The sequence below is a fragment of the Mangifera indica genome, chromosome 11, assembly GCF_011075055.1.
Source record: "Mangifera indica cultivar Alphonso chromosome 11, CATAS_Mindica_2.1, whole genome shotgun sequence".
NCBI lineage: Eukaryota > Viridiplantae > Streptophyta > Magnoliopsida > Sapindales > Anacardiaceae > Mangifera > Mangifera indica.
Genome location: NC_058147.1, coordinates 4,750,044 through 4,773,921, shown reverse-complemented (window position 1 = coordinate 4,773,921; position 23,878 = coordinate 4,750,044). Strand labels below are relative to the sequence as shown.

General features: G+C 35.4%; 5 protein-coding genes across 17 annotated transcripts; all 5 read left to right on the top strand.

Moving 5' to 3' along the window:
- The first annotated feature begins 2,872 nt into the window (after positions 1 to 2,872).
- LOC123229449 (protein PHOSPHATE-INDUCED 1-like) lies at positions 2,873 to 4,051 on the top strand. The gene has a single exon (XM_044655259.1). The coding sequence runs from the start codon at positions 2,958 to 2,960 to the stop codon at positions 3,903 to 3,905; it is 948 nt and encodes a 315-aa protein (XP_044511194.1). The 5' UTR covers positions 2,873 to 2,957; the 3' UTR covers positions 3,906 to 4,051.
- A 3,038-nt stretch (positions 4,052 to 7,089) lies between these two features.
- On the top strand, positions 7,090 to 8,259 carry LOC123229451 (protein PHOSPHATE-INDUCED 1-like). Its single transcript, XM_044655261.1, has one exon. The coding sequence runs from the start codon at positions 7,157 to 7,159 to the stop codon at positions 8,102 to 8,104; it is 948 nt and encodes a 315-aa protein (XP_044511196.1). The 5' UTR covers positions 7,090 to 7,156; the 3' UTR covers positions 8,105 to 8,259.
- Positions 8,260 to 12,848: 4,589 nt separating this feature from the next.
- On the top strand, positions 12,849 to 14,192 carry LOC123229090 (protein EXORDIUM-like 2). The gene has a single exon (XM_044654670.1). It carries the CDS (start codon positions 13,060 to 13,062, stop codon positions 13,981 to 13,983), a length of 924 nt encoding a protein of 307 aa, XP_044510605.1. The 5' UTR covers positions 12,849 to 13,059; the 3' UTR covers positions 13,984 to 14,192.
- Positions 14,193 to 14,512: 320 nt separating this feature from the next.
- On the top strand, positions 14,513 to 17,884 carry LOC123228559 (serine/threonine-protein phosphatase 2A activator-like). 2 transcript variants are annotated; one of them, XM_044653963.1, is made up of 2 exons: positions 14,513 to 15,963; positions 17,631 to 17,884. In XM_044653963.1, the coding sequence occupies exons 1-2, from the start codon at positions 14,807 to 14,809 to the stop codon at positions 17,635 to 17,637; spliced, it is 1,164 nt and encodes a 387-aa protein (XP_044509898.1). In that variant the 5' UTR covers positions 14,513 to 14,806; the 3' UTR covers positions 17,638 to 17,884. The 2 variants fall into 2 exon arrangements, with proteins under 2 accessions (XP_044509898.1, XP_044509897.1); XM_044653962.1 differs by having other exon boundaries at positions 14,514 to 15,966.
- A 1,901-nt stretch (positions 17,885 to 19,785) lies between these two features.
- Positions 19,786 to 22,637, top strand: LOC123230173 (F-box protein FBW2-like). Of its 12 annotated transcripts, none has more exons than XM_044656322.1 (4): positions 19,786 to 19,874; positions 21,122 to 21,209; positions 21,279 to 21,430; positions 21,782 to 22,637. In XM_044656322.1, the coding sequence occupies exons 1-4, from the start codon at positions 19,801 to 19,803 to the stop codon at positions 22,443 to 22,445; spliced, it is 978 nt and encodes a 325-aa protein (XP_044512257.1). In that variant the 5' UTR covers positions 19,786 to 19,800; the 3' UTR covers positions 22,446 to 22,637. The 12 variants fall into 12 exon arrangements, with proteins under 12 accessions (XP_044512257.1, XP_044512256.1, XP_044512255.1 ...); XM_044656330.1 differs by lacking the exon at positions 19,786 to 19,874 and adding an exon at positions 19,882 to 20,169; XM_044656329.1 differs by lacking the exon at positions 19,786 to 19,874 and adding an exon at positions 19,882 to 20,169 and having other exon boundaries at positions 21,118 to 21,209.
- The last annotated feature ends 1,241 nt before the right edge of the window (positions 22,638 to 23,878 follow it).

The following is a 23,878-nucleotide window of genomic DNA, read 5'->3' as shown; positions in this document are numbered from 1 at the left end:
ATATTTTGTGTCATATGTCATTTGTTTGAATTGATTATTTACAGTAACTTTTGATATTCTCTTAAAGTGCATACATAGACTCATGTATAATTGTGCATGGGTTGAAATTGAATATTCTTGTCTAATGCCAATCTATTTTCAAAACCACAGTCAAGATAATTCAAAGCATAAACAAAAAAACCTATTTTACCATTGAACATACTTGTGGGTGTTACAATATAAGTAAAAATTGAAAAAAAGGTTCAGAAAGTGCTTAGTATTTATTGTGATTTTGAGTTTTTTTTTCTAAATCTCTTACATCCACCTTCTCAAGCAATTTGTTTAAAGTTCCACTAGAATCAATGAAACTTTTATACTAGTTTATCTAGGATTTTGCCTAGTTGAAAGTAAGATTTTGAACGTAAAATGCCTCTACAAGGTTGAATACACAAATTAGTACAAATTTTCTCTCAAGAATATTAGTATGAGTTTAATGAGAGAAGAAGAGAAGGTTTTGCTTTGAGAAAATAAGAATAGATTGATACAATAATAGCTCTAATTTATAGGCAAATGGTGTTACAAATATTAAAAGATTCGTTAGGTTGAAATTTGTATTTGTTGATGTTTGAAGTAGATGAATTTCTCTTGAAATACAATGAAATGACTCCAATTTATAGGCAAATGGTGTTACAAACATTAAAAGATTCGTTGGGTTAAAATTTGTATATGTTGACATTTGAAATAGATGAATTTATCTTGAAATACAACGATGCACAAGCATGTGTGCTTCATGCACAAGAAAACCCACTTTTCAAATGAAGTCAACCTCAATTAAGCTTCCTAATGGTCAAATTTTTTCTTGTGCCAAATATCTACATGAGCATGCATAGACACGACTAAGGCTAGATTCAAATCGAGTTAAACTGAGTTCGAGTTCGACTCAATTTGCATGGAATTGGGTTTGAGTTCGAGCTCAAGCTTGTAGAGCTTACTTCAAATGAGCTCGAGCTTAGCTCATTTCAAAAGAGCTAAGTTCGATTCGAGTTACAATTGAACATTTAACTAACTTGTTACTAAAACAATGTCGTTTTAATATTAGTTAAAACGATGTTGTTTTGTATCAAATTTTTTAAATTAACGAACTTGACAAGTCAAACACCTCAAAGATTGAGCTTGAGCTCGAAAATGTTTGAACTTTCAGGCTCTGGCTTGAGCTTGTTTGAGCTTAACTGGTTTCAAACTCATTCAAACCAAACTCGATTCAAATCTAGCCCTAGGCACAACTGTACATTTTCTATGCACAATCATACACAACCTTTAATGCTTAAGTCTTTTAGAAATCCAAAGTTGTGTACAATGAGTACGAACGAAAACTTGAACAGTTGGATTTTTGTGTATGGGCATACAGGATCTTTAAACGAACGTGCATTTACTTTACTTTGACATTTATTACAATACGCAATTGCTTCATGTGTGGGGTTATCTCCTTGTGACTCTTTATATAAAGATGCACATGCGTGCACACACTGAAAGCAAGGGCACGTATGGATCTTTGACTATAAAGAGCTTAAATTTGACTTGGACTCAGCACGATAAAGATGTACAAGAGGCTTTGTCATTGATTCTTCATATTTGTGTATGCACAGGCATGCAACATTCTTGTGCATGCATGTGCATCAAGCTTTGACTTTGGTTTCGTTAACTCTTGCTTGAGTATTGAGCGAGTATTGATGTACGAGAAGCTCTTCCTTGTGAATGGCTTGAAAAAGGACATGTACAAGAATGCAAAATCGGTAAATCGTACCCACGGGTAACTCGTGATCTATTTCCTAGTCATCTTTTTCTTTTTTTTTTTACATCAAACTTACAACAAACTTAACATAAATTTTACATATTTTATTCTTTTGATAAGAAATAAACTCAAATCCACTATAAATTAAAGAATTTGTTATATTGAAAACAAATTTATAGAATTTGAGCATTAAATACTTTATTATATATATTCATTTTGTGTTCAATGTTAAAATCCTTTGAATCTATCTAAAACATTTTTATAATTTAAGGTAGATTTTCATTATTTCACGGTATCCTCTTTATAGACTATTTGAAAAAAATATTAAAAATTATAAAATAAATATATTAAAATAATATAAATAAAAAATAATATTAACAAATAACTGATAGATCAATATTTATCCATAAGATCAAATACAAATTTTAAAAATTATTACTCTTATAAATTAATTTATTTTTAATCTTTATGTATTTTTTTATTTTATTCATACGTGATTCACCTATTCATTTATCAGATATAACATTAGTGTACGAGAATACTTGAAATATCTAGAAGTGGTCAAAATTACATAATCGAATACAGGAGAGGCGCGGTCTCGCTCATCTTCGTGCGCTACACAATGTACGAACGTGCATCAAAGATATAGGAACATGCGTGGCGTTTGTTCTTACATAGTGCATCTAGGATACCCCTTTGCTTCCCTTCTGCCCATTCGCTTTTTGCCAGCTATCTCAATGCACATTATTCGATCCAGCCTGTCCTGCACCTTTAGTTATTCGTTTTTAATTTGCCCTTCCTAACAGGTTGGATATTTCTGTCATTATACTAGCAAGCTATGACTCAGCTGTAGCGCCAGAGAAGGATTACGAGTTGAATGGGGTATGCGAGGCTTGACTTCACGCTCCCTTCGTTAAGTGAGATGTGAGTGGGATGAGATCTACTCGTTTGTTTTGGATTAAGGAACGCGTTTAGTGGGTCTTCCTGATCTTGCTGGCTAGGTCGGGACTCGTAAATGGCGAAGCCATCTCTTCTTGGCAGGTTCCTTCAATTCATTCCTTTCTAAGAAACACGTTAAAAAATACCTATATATATGTTGCTGATTTCTCTTCACTTCAACACACCAAAAAACACCAAACTTTCTAGGCTTCATCGTCTCTTAAAGCTTCTATTTTTTCTTCAAAAAATGGCTGCTATTGTTTCTAAACTACTCCTTTTTATCTCTTTATTTCAAATCTCCTTGGCTGCAAGAACTCTTAATGAGCTTGTACAAGATCAAGGGTCTCAACTCTTGCAATACCACAATGGTCCTCTTCTTTCTGGAAAAATTTCTGTTAATCTCATTTGGTACGGAAAGTTCAAGCCTTCCCAGAAAGCCATCGTCTCAGATTTCATAACCTCACTGTCTTCTTCTTCATCGGCAAAAACTAATCAGCCTTCAGTTGCTACTTGGTGGAAAACCACTGAGATATACTACCACCTAAGCTCCAAAAAAAGCAGTCTTTCCCTCTCTCTTGGAAAACAAATAGTTGATGAGAATTACTCGCTTGGAAAATCGCTCTCAAACAAACAGCTCGTTGCTTTGGCCTCAAAGGGTGAGCAAAAAGATGCCATAAACGTTGTGTTGACGTCTTCTGATGTAACCGTTGATGGTTTTTGTATGAGCCGATGTGGGACTCATGGGTCTGCTCCGGGATCCAAGAGTGGCCAAATTAAGGGCAAGAACTACAAGTTTGCCTACATCTGGGTTGGTAACTCCGAGACTCAGTGCCCCGGTCAGTGCGCATGGCCATTCCACCAACCGGTCTACGGACCGCAGAATCCACCTTTGGTTGCACCAAACAACGATGTGGGTCTTGACGGAATGGTGATCAACTTGGCTAGCCTTTTGGCTGGAACCGCCACTAACCCATTTGGGAATGGCTACTTTCAGGGCCCAAAAGAGGCACCACTGGAAGCTGCATCAGCTTGTCCTGGTATATATGGCAATGGGGCTTATCCTGGTTATGCAGGGAACTTGTTGGTGGACTCTACAACTGGCGCTAGTTACAATGCAAATGGTATCAATGGAAGGAAATACTTGCTTCCTGCTCTTTATGATCCTTCTACATCGTCTTGCTCAACTTTGGTCTAAGAAGGGAAAAGTCTAGCAATTATTAATAGAATGCATAGTTAATTATATAGCTGGAGATAGTTCAATTCTTTGATTCGTTATTTATTTGTTGTGCTATTGCGGATTAATAATAGAAGAGCAAATTGGTTTGGTTTGCTTCTTTCAAAGGGCAGTTCGTGTCAACAGTTTTCACACATCATTCCTCAATGCTGACACACAATTCTGAATTCTCTACTCACAAAGAGATATGCCCATTCTTCGGTAACAGCAGAAACTTATCCCCAGCAAGATGGACCTGTGTATTTAAAAAATTGGTGAGATAATACAAAACCTTTTACTTAAAAACAATAATATCTCATCGTATAGATAAATTTTATGTTATTTTTAAGGCCAAACAACTATTTCCCACCCAAAGTTTGATGTTTTCTCAAATGTATGTCTTTTAACTATAGAAACACTAAACACCCACCCATAAGCAATTAAAATTAATGGGGATAAGGGTAAAATTGTCATTTTTTTATAATATTAAAAAATAAATTAAAATATAATTTTTTTTTTACCCCCTAAAGTTTGAAAACAAAAATTTTTCCCCCGTCTAAGTTTTAAAAAATGGTAGTTTCACCCTAGGGTTTGGTTTTGAAATCTTCAGCGATCTCTCCGGCTCCGTTGCCGACAACCTCTCCCTCTCGAAGAGGCCTCTCCTTTCGGTGATCTCTTTCCTCCCATTTGGTCCAATCGACGTCGGAGACGTCTTGGGAGACGAAGAACTTCATTGTGGAAGACGAAGTTCTTCGTCTTCCCAGACGAAGACGAAGCCGTCGTCTTTGTCTGGGAAGATGGTCGTCTTCCCAAAGGTCTTCTTCTGGGAAGACGACGACTTCATCTTCGTCTTCTTTGACGAAGTTCTTCGTCTCTCAAGACGTCTCCGACGCAGATCGGACCTCTAAATGAGAGGAAAGGGATCGCCGGAAGGAGAGGACTCTTCGGGAGAGAGAGGTCGTCGGCAACGGAGCCAGAGAGGTCACCGGAGATTTCAAAACCAAACCCTAGGGTGAAACTGTCATTTTTCAAAACTTAGGTTGAGGGAAAATTTTAGTTTTGAAAGTTAAGGGGGGCAAAAAGAGATAAAATTTTCAGGCGTTAGGGTTCTGTTAAATTTAACCGGTCGTGGGTGGATATTTGTTATTTCTATAGTTAAAGGGTGGAAACTTGTCATTACAACATACCTTGGGTGGGAAATAGTTGTTTGGCCTATTTTTAATTTAATATCAATAAATTATATACTTAAATTTTATATACATTGATATCTTATTATGTATATGTATATTAAAGTTTGTTTGTCGAAAAATGCAAATTCAAGAGAAGGAGAAATTTGTAGAAGTGTGATATACACTCATATTAAGTATCAAACGTGCTTGTTTGTCTTAGTTTAGAAATAGCTCTCGTCTGTTAGGGGCAAGAAGAACGAGCATTTGGATTTAGAAATGCACACACAAGCATGTGGTATGGTAGATACACCCTTATGTGATTGCCTAGTATAACACGCCCATAAGGAAGAAGTTACAACCTTTCATGGGCATGCAAAATGTCTATACAAGCGTGCATTTTCTATGCACAGTTGTTTGTAGCCTTTCATGCTTAAGTTATCTAGAAATCTAGATTCGTGTACGATGAGTATGAACAAAATTTGAATGGTTGGGTTTTTGCCCTAAGAAATGAATATGTACAAGTTGATGCACGGTCATGTTTGATGTGATTTGGCAAATTTTTTAAATCAAACAAAAAATAATAATTTGAAAAATTTTCAAACCAAATTAAAAAAATACGGTTTAGTCTAATTTGGATTACAATTTGAATCATAGTTATCAATATCTTAAAATACATGATACATATCATATCCTATGATACAATGTGATATGATATAGATAGAAAATAATACGTATTATAAGGTGTATCAAATTAATACGATATAATAAATATCTCATATAATATAATACATATCTTGTAATACGATATATATTACTGATATGAATTGATATATTTTTTAAGAAAAAATGATAGTACATTAAGGGTGTATATAAAAAATTTTAAAATATTAAGGTGTTTGTGATATTTTTAAAAAATAATAACGTGTGAATTATAATATTTTATTATTTTAATTTTAAAAAAAATATCATTTAATCTATCACAAAATATGATAAATTAAGTTTTTAATATACAATATAACATACGATTCAACTACCATAGTTTGAATATTTTAAAAACATTTATATATATATAATTTAATAAAATCAATCAAATTATAGTTTTCTAAAATATAATAAACATATGTAAAATAAATATAAAATATATCTATAATATATATGTGAAGAAAATGATAAAATAAATATGAAAAAATAAGTTCATAGATTGATTTTAGTTTGAAAATCATTTAAACTATAACCTGAACTGAAAAACAGTTTAGAAAATTCTTACCAAAACCAAACCATTTTAAAATTTAAACCGAACCAAATTATAATTTTTAAATAGTTTGATTTAATTTTATGATTTGAACCGAATTATATATACCTTTGTGGATAAACTTACAACATAGATGCACAAGCATACTAGACGCATCTAAAAGACACCAAATTTATTATGGGGACATGCATGGTTCCATTAATCTTGGTACATGGGTGTATTTTATGATATATACGAGTGTACATCTATGATGCATGAGTATACATGGTGCCTGCTCTTGGATGGTGCATCTTGGATACCCCGATGATCCTCTTCTGCCCATTCGCTTTTTGCCAGCTATCTGAATTCACACTTCCCAGTAGTTATGTTTATCCAGCCTGTTCTAAATCTTTACATATTTCTCTTTTTTCAATTTGCCCATCGTTCCTAGCAAGTTGTATTTAACTGTCATTATTCTAGGAAAGTATGACTCAGCTGTAGCGCTGGAGAAGGATTATGAGTTGAAAATGAGAGAGTGAGGAGAGAATGAGGCTTGACTTTCACGCTCCCTTGGTGGTAGAGGCGCCAGTGGGATTTATTTGTTTAGAACGCGTTTAGCGGGGTGACCGGGGTCTTATTTATCTTACTGGCTAGGTCGAGACTCGAAAATGGCGAAGCCGTCTCTTCCTGGCAGTTTCCTTCAATTCATTCCTTTTTAAAAAACACGTTAAAAATACCTATATATATACTGCTCATTTCTCTTCATCTCAACACACAAAAAAACATCAAACTTTCTAGCGTTCGTTTTCTTTAAGCTTTTTTCTCCTCAAGAAATGGCTTCTTTTGTTTCTAAACTACTCCTTTTTATCTCTTTATTTCAAATCTCCTTGGCTGCAAGAACTCTTAATGAGCTTGTACAAGATCAAGGGTCTCAACTCTTGCAATACCACAATGGTCCTCTTCTTTCTGGAAAAATTTCTGTTAATCTCATTTGGTACGGAAAGTTCAAGCCTTCCCAGAAAGCCATCATCTCAGATTTCATAACCTCACTGTCTTCTTCTTCATCGGCAAAAACTAATCAGCCTTCAGTTGCTACTTGGTGGAAAACCACTGAGATATACTACCACCTAAGCTCCAAAAAAAGCAGTCTTTCCCTCTCTCTTGGAAAACAAATAGTTGATGAGAATTACTCGCTTGGAAAATCGCTCTCAAACAAACAGCTCGTTGCTTTGGCCTCAAAGGGTGAGCAAAAAGATGCCATAAACGTTGTGTTGACGTCTTCTGATGTAACCGTTGATGGTTTTTGTATGAGCCGATGTGGGACTCATGGGTCTGCTCCGGGATCCAAGAGTGGCCAAATTAAGGGCAAGAACTACAAGTTTGCCTACATCTGGGTTGGTAACTCCGAGACTCAGTGCCCCGGTCAGTGCGCATGGCCATTCCACCAACCGGTCTACGGACCGCAGAATCCACCTTTGGTTGCACCAAACAACGATGTGGGTCTCGACGGAATGGTGATCAACTTGGCTAGCCTTTTGGCTGGAACCGCCACTAACCCATTTGGGAATGGCTACTTTCAGGGCCCAAAAGAGGCACCACTGGAAGCTGCATCAGCTTGTCCTGGTATATATGGCAATGGGGCTTATCCTGGTTATGCAGGGAACTTGTTGGTGGATTCTACAACTGGCGCTAGTTACAATGCAAATGGTATCAATGGAAGGAAATACTTGCTTCCTGCTCTCTATGATCCTTCTACATCGTCTTGCTCAACTTTGGTCTAAGAAGGGAAAAGTCTAGTAATTATTAATAGAATGTATAGTTAATTATATAGCTGGAGATAGTTCAATTCTTTGATTCGTTATTTATTTGTTGTGCTATTGCGGATTAACAATAATAGAAGAGCAAATTGGTTTGGTTTGCTTCTTTCAAACGGCAATTTGTGTCAACAATTTTCACACATCATTACTTTTCATAACATGTATACTTACTGTAAGAAGAATAGTTTCTTGCCGGACCTCTTTACTACAAAAGAATGCCCATTATTATTCATTCGAATATGCCCTTAAAATATATATATATATATATAAATCATTTGGCCTATTCGAAATTATGGATTTCACTCTCCATTCGGCTGGCTTCTCGTTGTCCTATTTCTTACTTAGTTGGCAATACACGGTAATGTTTATGACATTCTTTTGAAGGCATGAGTAGCCGTGCACCATTAAGTAACAAAACCAACGCGTTGATAATTAATGCTCCCACCTTGTCAGGTTAGGCATCTCCACTTGTAGAAATCAAGGATCAAACTTTTCTCAATCTGTCGTGGCCCTCTTTTGACTATAAAGGAGGTTAGACTTACATCATCAAGCCCAAAGTTCTAAATAGTACTCAATAGGCAACATCTCCCGACGACCTTCAAAAATAACATTCACTAGATATTCTGTTTGTTAGTATAGTAACTAGATATAATAGTTTGGACAACAATGTTATCAAACCTGTAATATTTGTGACATGTTGGGTCTAACCAAATTCAGTATGATGTATCATCCGTTTGGTATAAGGTTCTAAATTACATATATTAGTTCGTAATAAAAAATTGTATAAACAAATTCAAACTTGTATTGTTGAAGTAATGATATGCATTGATATTAAATTCAAGAGCAGCAATCAAGTGCATATAGCAATATCCGTGACCTAAATTGCACACTGACGTATTCCAATAGTCTTGGCTCGCCAATGCTGACAATAAGCCCGCAATTGCGAATTTGTCTACGCACTCAACACATTTAACGGATCACCATACGCGTATATGCACACATCAGTTCCATAGGCATGCAGCAGGTTGAAGCAAGAGCCATGACTTTGACGCAAAGTTCGCCCATGGCACGATTTATCCGCTGGACTTCACATGCGAATGCACTTCATCGCAAACTTAATTAATTTGTAAGCACCGACCTCATCTCGCAAATTCCACTTCCTGAGATTTCGTTTTGTGTTAGTGCCTCACCTTTCCGACCATTCGACTATAGAGTGAAGCCTCTTTTTCCTCTTCTATGCTCCTACCTTTATACGTATGGTAAATATTATATTTTTCAAAAGGCCAAAAGACTCCATCTCACCCAAAGTTTATTATAATCTTAAACTTATATATTTTAATATTCAAAAATTTAAACTCTCATCTACGAGAAAAATTCTGTTAAAAAACTTTAGTTGATGTTAAGGACAAAATATTGTTTAACAAAAAAATTTAAAAAACTAAAGTTTTATTACATTTTTCTCTTTTAATTTAAAATTTTAATAATTTTTTTCCATTCAAAATGATAATTTTTTTCTAAGGTTTTGAAATTATTGTTGGAGACGATAAAGTTTACCATTTCTGATTACATTAACTCCCTCTTTTAACTTATTTTCTTCTATTGAGTTGTTCCTACACGATGACGAAAACAATTTGAAGGTAATCGCTTTAATCAAAGGGATGTGTTTGATCAACAAAGAGAGAACCCCAATGGAAGAATAAATGTGACCGGAGATGATAATTTTTATTGTCTTTGATGATGGTTTCAAAATTTTAGAGATAAAATTATTATTTTTCAAATTTTTAATAAAAAAAAATTATTAAAATTTTAAACTGAGAGATTTAATTTTTAAAATTTTCTGTTAAATAATTATTTTACTCTTACTTTTAATTAAAATTTTGTTTATAGATAAGATTTTAAATTTTTAAAAATTAAACGATGAGAGTTTAAGGTTATATTTAACCTTGGGTGGGAACAAGCTTTTCGGCCTTTTTAAAATAATTAGATTATGTGTAGTTTTTTTCCATAATTAAGAACTCGCGGCCGACCACACCACCGAAAAGCCACCATTTATCAAAAATCCACCAACGCATAAAAAATAAAGACAAAGTTGAAAATAGTTCCAAAGTAATGAGTATAGGATAATGTTGCGAGCCTGAAAGTTGACTAATGATTCACTTTAGAATATAAATAATGCTTTTCCACTAATTAAACATGATTTGAATGTATGCAGCTTATTGGAATTTTTTAAAGCGTGGCTGGCGGATTCGTTCAATTGTTCAACTCCGCCAACCTAATTAAAGAATCTCTGCGGGACACTGCCCCTTCCATCGTTTCAGGATTTATCTAGAAGGGCTCACAGCATAGGGACCATAATTAGTGAGACAGGCTGGGACGCACAACTGGACTATAAATATTATCAGAGAACCCCTCTAATTTTTAAACTCGAACATCCTCCCATCAACCAAATTTTGTTAAAATTCTTAATTAAAATTAAATCTAAAATTATAATTTAATAAAATAATTTTAAAAATTAAAATTTTATTACATATTCTCTTCTCAGTTTACAAACTGATTTTCTTCTCACCTAAAGTTTAAAAAATAACAATTTCATCTATAGATTTTTAAAATTATAGTCAACAACGACAAAATTCACCTTATCTGACCATGCTCATCCTCCCACCAAGGTTATCTCTCTGTGTTGACTTGTTCCCCACCCATCGATTAAAGCGATGAGCTCCGACGAAAATAAAACTATCTTCGTTGAATTATCTTCATCGGAGGAGAAAATACTTATTATTGGTGGGTGAGAACAATTCAATAGGAGAAGATAAGAGTGGAGGGTGAGCCAACAAGGCTGGAGAGGATGAACTTCGTCATCCTTGACAATAATTCCAAAATCCTAAAGATAAAATTACTATTTTTTAAATTTTGGGTGAGAAAAAATTGTTAAATTTTTAAATTGAAAGAAAAAATGTAATAAAATTTTATTTTTTGAAATTATTTTATTAAATAATGATTTTGTCTTTAATATTAATTGAATTTTTTAAATAAAATTTTGTTAATTGGTGGGTTTTTGAATTTTTAAAAGTTGAAGGATATAAACAAAGATTTTCACTTAACCTTGGGTTGGGAAAAAGTCTGTTGGCCTCAATATAATTGGAATCATCCACTGCATTCATTTCTTCATTGAAATTAAAGAGAAATGCACACCATTTTTATATTCTTTCTGTATGGTATGGTATCAATGTTAGGAATGGAATAATATACAGAGAAATATCTTAAAGGTTTGAAGAGTAATGCATTTCAAGTACTGTTAATGACCTTAGTCCATTCATCACCAAAACCAAACTAAAAACAAATTTTAGGTTGTAAAGGATTACCATAGTCCATTCATCAATTTTATACACTTCTTCTGAGCATCCCTCGTATCCTTAAATTTTTTCAAAACAACACCCTGCGGATGATTCTGACAAATTTCCAAGCAGTACCAAAAGAAAATAAAGAAAACAAATAATTCTACAAGTTAAATAAAGTAAGGAAAGAACATTAATGAAAATCCAAAAGTAAGGAAACAATTCTACAAGTTCCATAAAACACAACATGTAAAATAAGAAAGTTGAGAGAATTGAAACATGAAGGAATAGAGTGGTCAATGGGAAAAAGTAATCGGGAAATTGTATTGGGTTACAGAAAAGTTGAGAAATCGATTATAGCAATCATAGAAAAATCGAATAGATTGAGTTTCGGCTTTACGGGAAAAGCCCAGAAATGAAGTTAAAGGAAAAATCAAGCAATTGATTTTAGAGATTATGAAAATTCCAGCAAATTGAGTTTAGGGGAAAATTGAGAAATCAAGTTCATGGTTAGCAAAATTTGACAAGTCGAAAATCAAGAAATCAATTTTTGGGTTTGTAGAAAACTAAAACAAATTTGTGTGTAGGGTGAAAGTGAAACAAGAAGTTTTTGTGATATGTATATTTTGTAACATAATAACAACATCGTTTTAGGATAAAAGTTAAGAGAAACGTTACCCAATCATATGTCTCGTTTTGGGCTTGATTATAATATTGAAAAGAGTTGAACTTAGTTTAAGTTCGAATCAAATTTTAAATTTGATTTGATAATATAATTGAGTAAAAATAATTAAAGTAATATTATTTTAATAAATATTAATCAAAATGATGTTATTTTAATCGATTTGTATTAAAAGTTTTTAAACTTAAGAATTTGACAAGATAAACACTCATAAACTCGAGTTTAAGTGTAAGTTTAAAAATATTTAATTTTTATAGTTGAACTTAAACTCTTTAAGCATGTTCAAACAAAATTTAAATTCAAACTAGAATATATTTTATTTAAATTCAACCATTCTTCGAGACTAGAACTAAATGTATTGAAGTTAGCTTTAATTACATAATGAAACCGAAGCATCTAGTGTCCACCGACCCCGATTCCATAGGTTCGTTTGCTCATGGACCAGCTGTGAAGGGTGACATAATAAATAATAATGGGACAGCTAAACCGCGCAAGTATTTTCCCTGCAAAGCCCAATTTGGATAACTCTTTTGACTTTGTTTCCCCAACGCAGTGCACGCACAAATGGTTTCACAGAGAAGCCAGAAGCATTCATGTCTGGGACGCCCACCAGTTAATAAGTTAACCGTATCAGGTGATAAGATCAAACTTCTTTAATTTCTTCCCTTCACTGCGTACGCCTTCCTTATTAAACACTCCTATATTCCTCATTACTATGATTTTCTTATTCAACTGCAACCCATGAGGCACTTATCTCTTTATTGGCCAGCTGTCTTCGCACCCACCATCTTGGCATCTTCCGTCTTTCTTTATCATATAAAAACCGTAATCCACTCCTCCCCTTTCTCATCAAACATTTTCAAACTATTCCGATTAAACAAATATCAGTTTTCTCACACACAATGGCTTCTGTTTCAAATCTCTTCATCATCTTCTCTTCACTTCTCTTACTATCTCTTTCTCTGCTTAACACTTGCCTTGCCACATCCAGAACACTCTCCGCTCTTGTTGAGCAACAACCACTTGTTCTGCAGTATCACAACGGTCCACTTCTGAACGGCAACGTCTCCGTTAATCTTGTTTGGTATGGCAACTTCTCTCCAGCTCAAAGGTCTGTAATCGTTGACTTTCTTAATTCATTAAGCTCTGATAAAGCCCCAAAGCCTTCCGTTTCTTCATGGTGGCAAACCACTGAGGCTTACAAAGGCGGTCGACGCTCCGTCGTTGTGGGAAATCAGATTGTTGATGAAAAATACTCGCTGGGAAAATTACTAACAGCCGAACAACTCATAGCTTTGTCTTCGAAAGCAGGAGGTATTAACAATGCAGTTAACGTTTTGTTGACATCTGCTGACGTGGCTGTTGATGGTTTCTGCATGAGTCGTTGCGGGACCCATGGTTCTGGTCAAAACAAGAAGGGCAAATTTGCTTATGCTTGGGTTGGTAACTCCATGAGTCAGTGTCCAGGTCAGTGCGCGTGGCCGTTTCATCAACCTATTTACGGGCCACAGACTCCGCCATTAGTTGCTCCAAACGGAGACGTCGGAGTTGACGGGATGATCATCAATCTAGCCACGGTTTTGGCGGGAATGGTGACGAATCCGTTCAATAACGGGTACTTTCAGGGGCCAGCAGACGCGCCTCTTGAGGCAGTTAGTGCGTGCACGGGAATATTTGGAAAAGGGGCGTATCCGGGGTATCCAGGTCAGGTGTTGGTGGACAAAACCACCGGAGCTAGCTACAATGCGAATGGGTTAAATGGACGCAAGTATTTAGTGCCTGCAATGTGGGACCCTCGAACAAACACGTGCAAAACACTCGTGTGATTAAGAAAAATAATGACGCAGATACCAGCACAAACAACACAAACGATACACGTATGTATGTGTGTATGTAGTGCGTAATATAATAGTTACGGGGTGTAGATAAGTCTTTTTAAATTAGAGATGTATAAATCTACTTCAAAACGCATCGTTTCGATCTATATGTTGCAATTCTGATGTATAATAAAAATGTGCAAAGATTTTTTCACCAACTTCAAAATTTATTGTTTAAACTTCTATTTTTAATTGAAGATTAAAAAAAAAAAAGAAAACTCCAACTCCAATTTCAAACCCATCATAATACCAGTTACATTTAAAATTCAGATTAAAAAATTTTAAGTACAGTAGGGTTATTAATTTTTAAAATTAAAAAAAAAATGATGATTTATATATTTTTTTAATTTTTTCGAGTTTTTAAAAATTAGAGATTTCTTATAAAAGTTAACTAATTTCAAAAAATTATACTGAAAAGAAAGGTACTTTAATAAATGGTGAGAACTTTTCTCTTGATACAGACGGGCCGGGAAAATTTGATCTCCCTGAAAACTTCCGGGAACATTAGATTGTTGTAACGGCCTTTCTAGCGGTGAGATGCTTTTTGTTGGGGCAATTGTTGCCCAACCCATTGACGTCAAATGAGAGATGAAACCCAGATTTTCAACTCAAAAGACTATTTATTGATAAACGGCAGGTCAGTCAAACCAATGAACAAATGAACAACATGTCGTTGGTAAATTTACATAACCAACGACATCCCATTACCCTGCGATTCGGCCCATAACAACACATTCTTCTGGACGCTACCGGTTTCCCTTGATCTCCAAACATGGAACCTGAATCGCATCAACATGATCACTCCCCCGAAAGCCCGCCCTCCTCTACCCCTACCACAAAAATCACATCCTGCTGCGCCAAATGTGGCTGTCCAACCACTTTCGCACCACCACCACAACCGCCATACTCTGAAATATCCCCACCTCCCACATACCGTCCCATCCGGGCGCCAGCCATTAACCTCCCTCCAAACAACTACTCTCAAGCCATAATTCTTGCTCCCGTTCCCCAATCCCAAAAAGTTCCCACAATTTCCCCTCCTTATAATTTTCAAACTCCTTCGAAACGAATCCAATCCCCCGATGACATCCGCCACTTCATTGACTCTGATTCCGGAAAGAATTTCCTCGGCTTCGTCGTCGCTCTCTCCGAGTCCATTCGCGGACACAAAATCTCCGATCAATGTCACGAGTCTCAAACAATCCGCACCTTTTCATCAATTATTGACGAGTTGATTCAATGGATTGACGTAATTCCTCCGGCTGATCAGTCTTCTCGTTATGGTAACGTCTCTTACCGAACCTGGCATAGCCGTTTAACGGAAAACGGCAATACGATGATGCTGCGTTTTTTGCCCGACGAACTTCAAGCTGCCTCTGTGGAAATAGTTCCGTATTTTAATGACAGTTTCGGTAATCCGAGTCGTATAGATTACGGAACTGGTCATGAAACTAATTTCGCTGCTTGGTTATATTGCTTAGCTAGATTAGGAGTTATTAAGGAAGAAGATTATCAAGCTGTTGTGTCCAGGGTTTTTGTTAAGTACTTAGAGTTAATGAGAAAATTGCAATTGGTGTATTGTTTGGAGCCTGCGGGATCGCATGGTGTTTGGGGGTTGGATGATTATCATTTCTTGCCATTTATATTTGGTTCCTCGCAGTTGATTGATCATAAGTACATGAAGCCGAAGTCAATTCATAATCAAGATATTTTGGAAAATTTTTCCAATGAGTATATGTATCTTTCTTGTATTGCTTTTGTGAAGAAGGTGAAGAAGGGTATATTTGCTGAGCACTCACCTATGTTGGATGATATCAGTGGTGTGCCTAATTGGAATAAGGTTAATAGTGGGATGCTGAAAATGTATAAGGCTGAGGTGCTCGAGAAAGTTCCCATTATGCAGCATTTTCTGTTCGGATGGCTCATTAGGTGGTATGGTCCATTTTCGCATTTGTGAATTTAATTATCGAACAGATAATTGGTTGCTTTTGGTTATGAATTTCTTGGTATTACATGTTACATTTGCTGTTTCTTGAATTAGGATTGAGTGTAACAGATGATTTCTGGAATTACATATATGTTTGTTATGTAGTACACTTGATTCTTGAGTTGGTTGTTGGAAGGATAGGATGAAATGGACATGATGACTATATATATATATACACACACTATCGCACTATTCTGAGTTGAAATTTTGTTTTTACAATTTCTTGTTATTTCAGAATTACTTCAGCTCAGTTTGTAATAGCTTAATATAGATGCCTGCATTAGCCATGTTGGAGGACTACTTCTATGCTGGTTGCTTTGAATCATACAAGCTGCTAATAGGCATAATTAAACTAAGTTAGCTAAGAGCATACACCAACCATTTGGATATGGTTTATTATGATTTTGAGTTGGGATATGGGAATATTAGGGCTTTTTTTTTTTTGCTGTTAACAAGCCAAGTTGTTTAATAATAGCTGGAGCTCTGTTTGGAATTAGCTCTTTCATACAATCCATAATGGATGCAGTACATCACTGCTTGGCTTAAAGCTGGGTTTCAGTTTTGTTACTTGTTGCAGGAGACCAGATAAAAAATACTGATCTCATTTATCAATATCTTCGCACATAGTAGTTATAGTACTGTTCTCAATAAGGGGCCTTTTCCATGATTATGGTAAATAGAAAGCAAAAAAGAGAAAATCTTTTAATGAAATATTTTTCTCTGTTCGACCTCAATCAGATTAAATTTTTGATTGGTGTCCTGATTCACAAACCAAAATAATTCTATAGGGAGGGTGCTGCCACTGCCTTGTCCCATATGTCGACTTCCGAGATCTTGCATAAAAAATGCTATTACCTGTCTGTGCCTTGTGCAAATTATATCTTTTTAGATTTTCTCCTTTCTCGTGTGGTGTCCTTTTTTGTTGTCTATATAAGGTGAGTCTTGCTCTTTAGATTTTTCCTTTTTGATCTCAGCTCTGACTTTTAAAATGGAAAACCATGTGTTGGCTAATGGCATTGCCTTTGTTATCAGAATTTTCTATCTTTAATTTGACTGTCATTAACATGAAGATTATAAGGTGACCTCAGGCAGATAATTGTAAGGGTTTTTGGAATAAAAATGTAGGAATGACTCGAAAACAAGAGAGGTGAGTGGGTTTGGTTGTTACAAGGGTTTATAGTTGCATCAAACTAAGTTTGCACTCTTATAAAACTGTTATCTTTTTGTTTATATTTGATTAGTCCTTCCCTATTATAGTGTTTATGTAAGAATGCTTCTGATTAGTACAATTTTCAATATAATTGATTCTTTCATTAGACATGTGGCTGTGATATAGTGCCAATATTCTTGCAATCAGGATTGTGGGCTATCACAGAAATTGGTCAGCTTTGCTACATGTTTGCGTGGCCAATGGCTTTTATCCTTATATTTTGAGAAACTGTCCATAAAATTCTGTTTTCTTAACTTGTCTTGGTTTTGACAACTAAAATATGTATGTTCAAACAGATGTGTAGCTTGTAAGTGTTGCATGCTCTTGTGTCATAGAAAAGCTGATTGTAATTTTTTCCTTAAAACTCTGCTAATTTGTTTCTGCTTTGTTTTCACTCAGGGAGTAGTTTGATGTGCAGTTGCCAATGTAGAAACTTATTCGGAGTATGATACTTTTGGGAGTATGAAGTTGTTTAGTTTTCCCTCTTTTTTTGTTTGCCATGCTACTTGGCTTTAGCAGTGCAACGGTATGCTGCCATAAATTTTTGTTGATCATATTTTGAATTTGATGGAAGACCAGCAGCCTTATATTGTACGAATAATATAATGAAAACTTTTGTCTACAAATATCAAATATGCGGTGTGTTAGAGCAACTAGTATAGAATTTTCTGTCCTGCATTCCATAGTGGTTCTCTACTTCTCTCTTACATGATAGATATAAACAATCTGTGTTGTATATACTGCATTAATATGGTGACACAAGCTGAGTTCACTCAAGTTTTCATAGACAGATCGGTCTTATGATTGTTTCATACGTAACTTTGGTTAAGCTTGTGGTCTCCTAAAACTCAGCTTGTTATGCATTGTAGCTGACTTAAAGCCACTATATCCATGTCTGAAACTAGTGAATTGAAAAAATAAAATGAACATTTGGATTCTTTGGAAAATGATGGCATATAAGAATATCGGTAGCTGGAAGTTTGTACCTTTGCATATGTTTTTTTTTTTTCGGAAATTAAATTTGAGAAATTATTTGTTGCTGCCATGCATGGACAGTGGAAAGTTGTGTCAAGGATGTTTTGCTGGCTTCCTTGGCCCCGTGGTTCTGACTTATGAGATGAGAAATAACTCAGTATATGAGTCATCTCAGAGTGTGGTTGAGATGAGTTGGAAAAGGTGTTTAATCTGCATATTTTTGAGGAATCTTATCCGAATTGAACCATTTTTCGAAGCAGAATGAACCACAATGAGCTGGTAAAAATTTGAATCTGGGTAAAACCATAAATTTCTACTTGTGTACAAATACTACGCCAGGGAATATGCATTGTTACGCGAGGTAAATAAAAATTGCCCCTTTCATTTTCCTCCACTCATGGTAATCCATTCGCTTGCTCCCAAAAGGAGATGGAATAAAAGGACAGCTGAGCTGCTGCTGTAACCTGTTACTGTCTATCAGGAATCACTGTATAAAGTCTGGAATCACTGCCAAGCTTACAAGAAGCAACCTCTGATCACTCGATTACATTATGCCCTCTTTTAACACTCCAACAATCACAAATTTCAAAGTTCCCAAGTAGCTGATTTAAGCACAACAGCCCACGAATCTCTTTGATTGAATATGGATCAGTGACATATATATATTTTTTTGCCATTGACTTTTGCAGTTGGTGTACTGTTTTTTCCCAAGTGATAGATTTTTTACATCAAATAGTTGCCTTTAATTAGGATGAAGGTGAAACTGGGAAATAGAGAGTACTTTCTTCTTTAACCAATTCATTTTCCAAGTCAATTTTACTCCTCTTTGTTGCGGTAATCCATTATCACATCAGATCCAGCAATTGAAAATTGGATCACATGTTGTCGGCTCTTTCGGTGACATGATGCTGACATACGTGAAAGTGATTTATTTGCCCATGGACGACACCTCATGATGGCAGGAAATTATATGTGGCTGAAGACATGACAGTATGACACTAGTTCCTGCTCTTGCACGTTACAGTACCAAAGTCTAAACCCAATTCCCCATTAGTTGACATAAAGGTTCTTGCCCAACCGAGACGATTCCGTGTATAAGAAGATGAAGAGTTTTCGAAAAACAGTAATATAAAGTGAGTCAATTTCAATTAATAAACAACTGCAAATCTCTCTTGAAAACGTAGGCCTGACCTTTGCATCTCTCGTGAAGCCGAGCCACTGCCACCCTTTTAATGGTACTTCAACTTAAAACCACTGTAAACAAAACTCAGTATGTTTCAAGGAGCCCATTCTCCAAGTTTGTCAGATCTCAGATAGCCACAGTTAATATTTATTCATAGACGAATTCATCATACATCAACTATTTGGTTCATAATGGTTAAAATAAACTTTTTCAAAAAATTTTAAACAACCGCACTTTCGAATTAAACTGCAGGCACCCCACATGGGCCTCCACAAGAATACAGTGTTTCACCACACCACCCACCTCCAGCACCGGCTCTTGTCGGTGCTGCTATTTTCACGCAACTGCAAGATCCTATCTTTCATCAGTACCAAATACCAATCCTTATTAAATTTTCATTAACACGGCAACATGACACTCAATTGTCACAGTATTGAAAAGTACATTATTTTGTCGCCTTCCCATTTCTTCTTATTCTCTGAAGAGTATGGTTGCCATTTTTGAGTTTTTTTTCCTTTCTCTCTCTCTCTCTCTTCTTTATTCTTTAATTTTTATTTTCCCTTTTTCTTATTAACCCGCATAACCTTGCTTTTCACTCTGTGTTTGTTCTTATTGTGGGTTGCATTGATAGCCTTTGGTTAGATGGATGGATAAGACCAGTTTTGTAGCTGTCCCTCTTTCTTTCCTCTTTATTTTACCTTTCTCTCAGTTTGAGTGTTTCTCTGAGGTTTTTTTTTATTAATTTCTCTTATTTTCCCTGCATTTGTGGCGGATAAACCGGTGAGTTCTTTTGCATAATCCAAATCCAGAAAGTTTCTACCTTCTGAACAAAAACCCACTTATTGGTTTAGATGTATGTAATTTTCTTTTTGCCTTTACTCTCGAGTTTTCTAAAGAACAGAAACTGAAACTAGGATGATTATCACTTGTTGTCTTAATCTTCTGGATATGAGATTTAACTACTTATAAACTACTCATAGTACTAAATTCGATTCCACATCTCTACTTCACGTAATGATTTTCTTTTCTTTTACTACATTTTCTCGGGTACAAAACATAGTTCTTTTATATATATTGATATATTTTGAGGTTCTAATACAGTTAAATTCCTCTGTAATTTGCATGCAGTTACTTTTTTATGACTTTGCTCTCCTTCTTTGATAAAGTTTCTTGTTTTTTATATATTTTTTATTTGCTTCTAATACGCAATATTTTTCTGCAATTTGTTCAGTGGGTTTGGTTAGATCTTTAAAGCTGGTTTATTTGTGTCTTTTATGCGATAATTTTTTTCCATTGTCAGTTTTTCTTGTCCAGATTATCAAATCTTAATTTTTCATCCAGGTTCCCCTGAATTTGGTCCTTGCTTTGTTATTTTTCATACAGTTTGCTCGAATTCTTCTAAATTTCCCTGTTAATCTGTAACGTTTTCTCTTATTATTCGTTTCCTTTTCATATCTACTCTATTACCCTTTTGAGGAAGTACTAAATGCATCCTTTTTTGGTCCTTCAATCAATTTTATATGCGTTTTTGACAAGCAAAGAGTAGTATTTCACCATTTGTTGATGGAATTTGTCTGTTTATCTCTTTGAACGTGATATAGATATTTGCTAGTATCATCTCTCTGATTCTTGGTTACTGGATGTTCCTAATTTTTAACCTACCTTCCTTCTTAAAAAGAAAGCTGACATCGAGATTGTTTTCATTTTTTGTGTGTTTGTTGTGTTAAGACAGGATGGATGGCGAAAGTGATTTTAGGAATTGGGATGAGCTAATACCGGATGCTCTTGGACTAATCTTTAAACATCTATCACTCCAGGAGGTACTAACAGTAATACCTCGGGTTTGCAAATCATGGGGAAAAGCAGTAACAGGACCATATTGTTGGCAGGAGATAGATATTGAAGAATGGAGCAATCGTTGCCAACCTGAGCACCTTGATCGGATGCTTCAAATGTTGATCACTAGAAGTTCTGGATCTCTTCGGAAGCTCTGCGTTTCTGGCCTGCACAATGACATGATGTTCACCTTCATTGCAGAAAAGTAATAAACCATGTCTTTTTGTTCCATTCTCATTCAATTTTTTATTTTTTGATGCATTGATACTTCTTTCATATGCTTTGGTCTTTTGTTGCTGGTGTTTTAGACTGTTATGTGATGAACTTGTCTTCCTAGTTGAAACTCTTTATTTTTTAACATGCTCGCAAAATTTACTCATGAAAACAGCATCATGTCTCAGTCATATCTATTCGATCTTAGGTCCCTTTTCAAAAGCTTTCAGTTTCCTGGATTTTGCAACCTTTTTCAAATATTTACCACTTCAAATGACCTTTCATTAAAAACTCAGTGAGCACATTTTTGCTGATATTGGTCTTCTTTTCCCTGTTTTCCTAGTGCGGGTTCCCTTCAAACATTGCGCCTACCCAGAAGTGAGATGAGTGATTCTGTTGCTGAACAGATTGCTGGAAGGCTCTCAGCGATCACTTTCTTGGATTTGAGTTATTGCAATAAAATTGGTGCTTGTGCTTTAGAGGCCATAGGAAAGAACTGTAAATTGCTGGTGGGATTGTGTCGGAACATGCACCCATTAGCTACAGGGAAGCTCACGCAAGATGATGAGGCTAAGTCCATATCTGCAACAATGCCTAAGCTCAGGCGTCTTGAGATGGCTTACCATGATCTTAGCACTGAGAGTGTTTTAAAGATACTTTGCAGCTGCTCTCAGCTAGAATTTTTAGATTTGAGAGGGTGCTGGGATGTCAAACTTGATGACAAGTTCATCAAGGTGAAGTTTCCGAACTTGAAGATCTTGGGACCCATTGTCAAGGATTGCTATGAGATTAATGATTGGGATGATTGCTCAGATTACTCAGATGGTTCTGAGTACTTGGCCTGGGAATTCCTAGCTGGTGGAATGGGTGATTATGATGATGATGATGATGAAGAAATCTACGATGGAATGTGGGATGATGAAGGCAGGCTGGAGGAGCTTGAGCTAAGGTTCTACAATGGAATTGTTGAGGATGCTGGAGTCTACGGTTGGCCTCAATCACCTTAGTTTTTGTGCTTCTTCCCTGTCAATTTGTTTACTGTTTCAACCGTTTTCTTTCTTGGAACAACTGCTATATGCTCTAAATGTGTTATATCTTTCCAAAGGAGTGGACCTGTGTGGTTTGTCATTGTATCTGTTTTCTGTCATGCATAATCTGAAGTTCCAAAATGAAAGACTCCTTGTATAGTCTAGTCTGCATATTCCTAAGCGTATTGTGGTTGGTAATTTACAATCTGACTTGAAATCAAATGCCCGTGAGGTTGAAATAGATAAGATAGATCCGCATTAGTATCTTTCATTTTGTGACAAGTTTTACTGGATTTTGCAATATGGGAGTTTAGAGTTGGTCCACAATCATGCACTGATATTTCTGAAGGAAGTGTCAGATCATTGGTGACTCTGGCGCCAGCCTGCCACCCACTTTGCAAGATTGGACCTCCAAAAGTATGTGGATGAATTTGACTTCTCCTGCATGAGAAAAATATAATAAAATTTCTTGCATTTAATATGATAAAATACATGCCACTCTAAAGGAGGCCTTGACTTTAAGCTTTTATGTTTAGGCATCTCAGGTTCTTTCTTTCCCTAAAGAAAGGCAAATTCCTTCACTTCAGCGTATTTTCTTTTGGCCCTTGCTGTCAAAGGGGGAGTAGATGCTGCAAAACCCTTTTGCAGACTGGATTTTCTAGCAATCCGCCTCCTTTATTGCTTTTTTTATTCTGTTATTCTTTTTGGCAAACTCAATTTCTTAGTCCTGGTTTCTGTCGTGTGAGGTTTTTTTAAGTTTTTTCATGTCTTAAAAGAGATTACTCTTGAAATATAGTTAAAGGGAATCCAAATTTTTATTCTCGTATTCAAAATCTCACTCTTTTGTTATTTAAAATTTCTTCTAAAAGCAGTGTGAGAACCTTATTCGAACCAGTTTGCAATTTGTATGAGGTAATTTAAGAGTCTTATTTTATTCTATTGTTAACCGACATTGAATCCATGCCATATCTTGAGCTTGTAGGGGGATTTTTATAATTTTTGTCAAGCAACTTACTCTTGGAGGAGAAAGTTTAAATTTAAATATTTCTCATATTTGTGAAATCTTTTTTTATTTGATATAATAATTATAATTATAATTTATCTATTTAATTAATATAATTAAAATCCCTGTTATCTTTTTTATAAATAAAAAAAATACCTTTCCCCCCAACCCAAGGGCGGTCGAGGGTGTTTGTTTACAACAATAATTGCCTACTCACACAAAGTCTCATTTTTAACAGAAACAATTGAACAAAAGTTTCACGTGAGAACAAATGGCTTGGATTGGATGCATTGGAAAAAGCAGAGAATTTTTTAGTGATTGAAAGTGGTCAGATACAAAGTCACATTCAGTAGGTCTTCAAAGCTTTTGTTGAAACCAAACATGGGATGTTAATCACATCGATAATCCT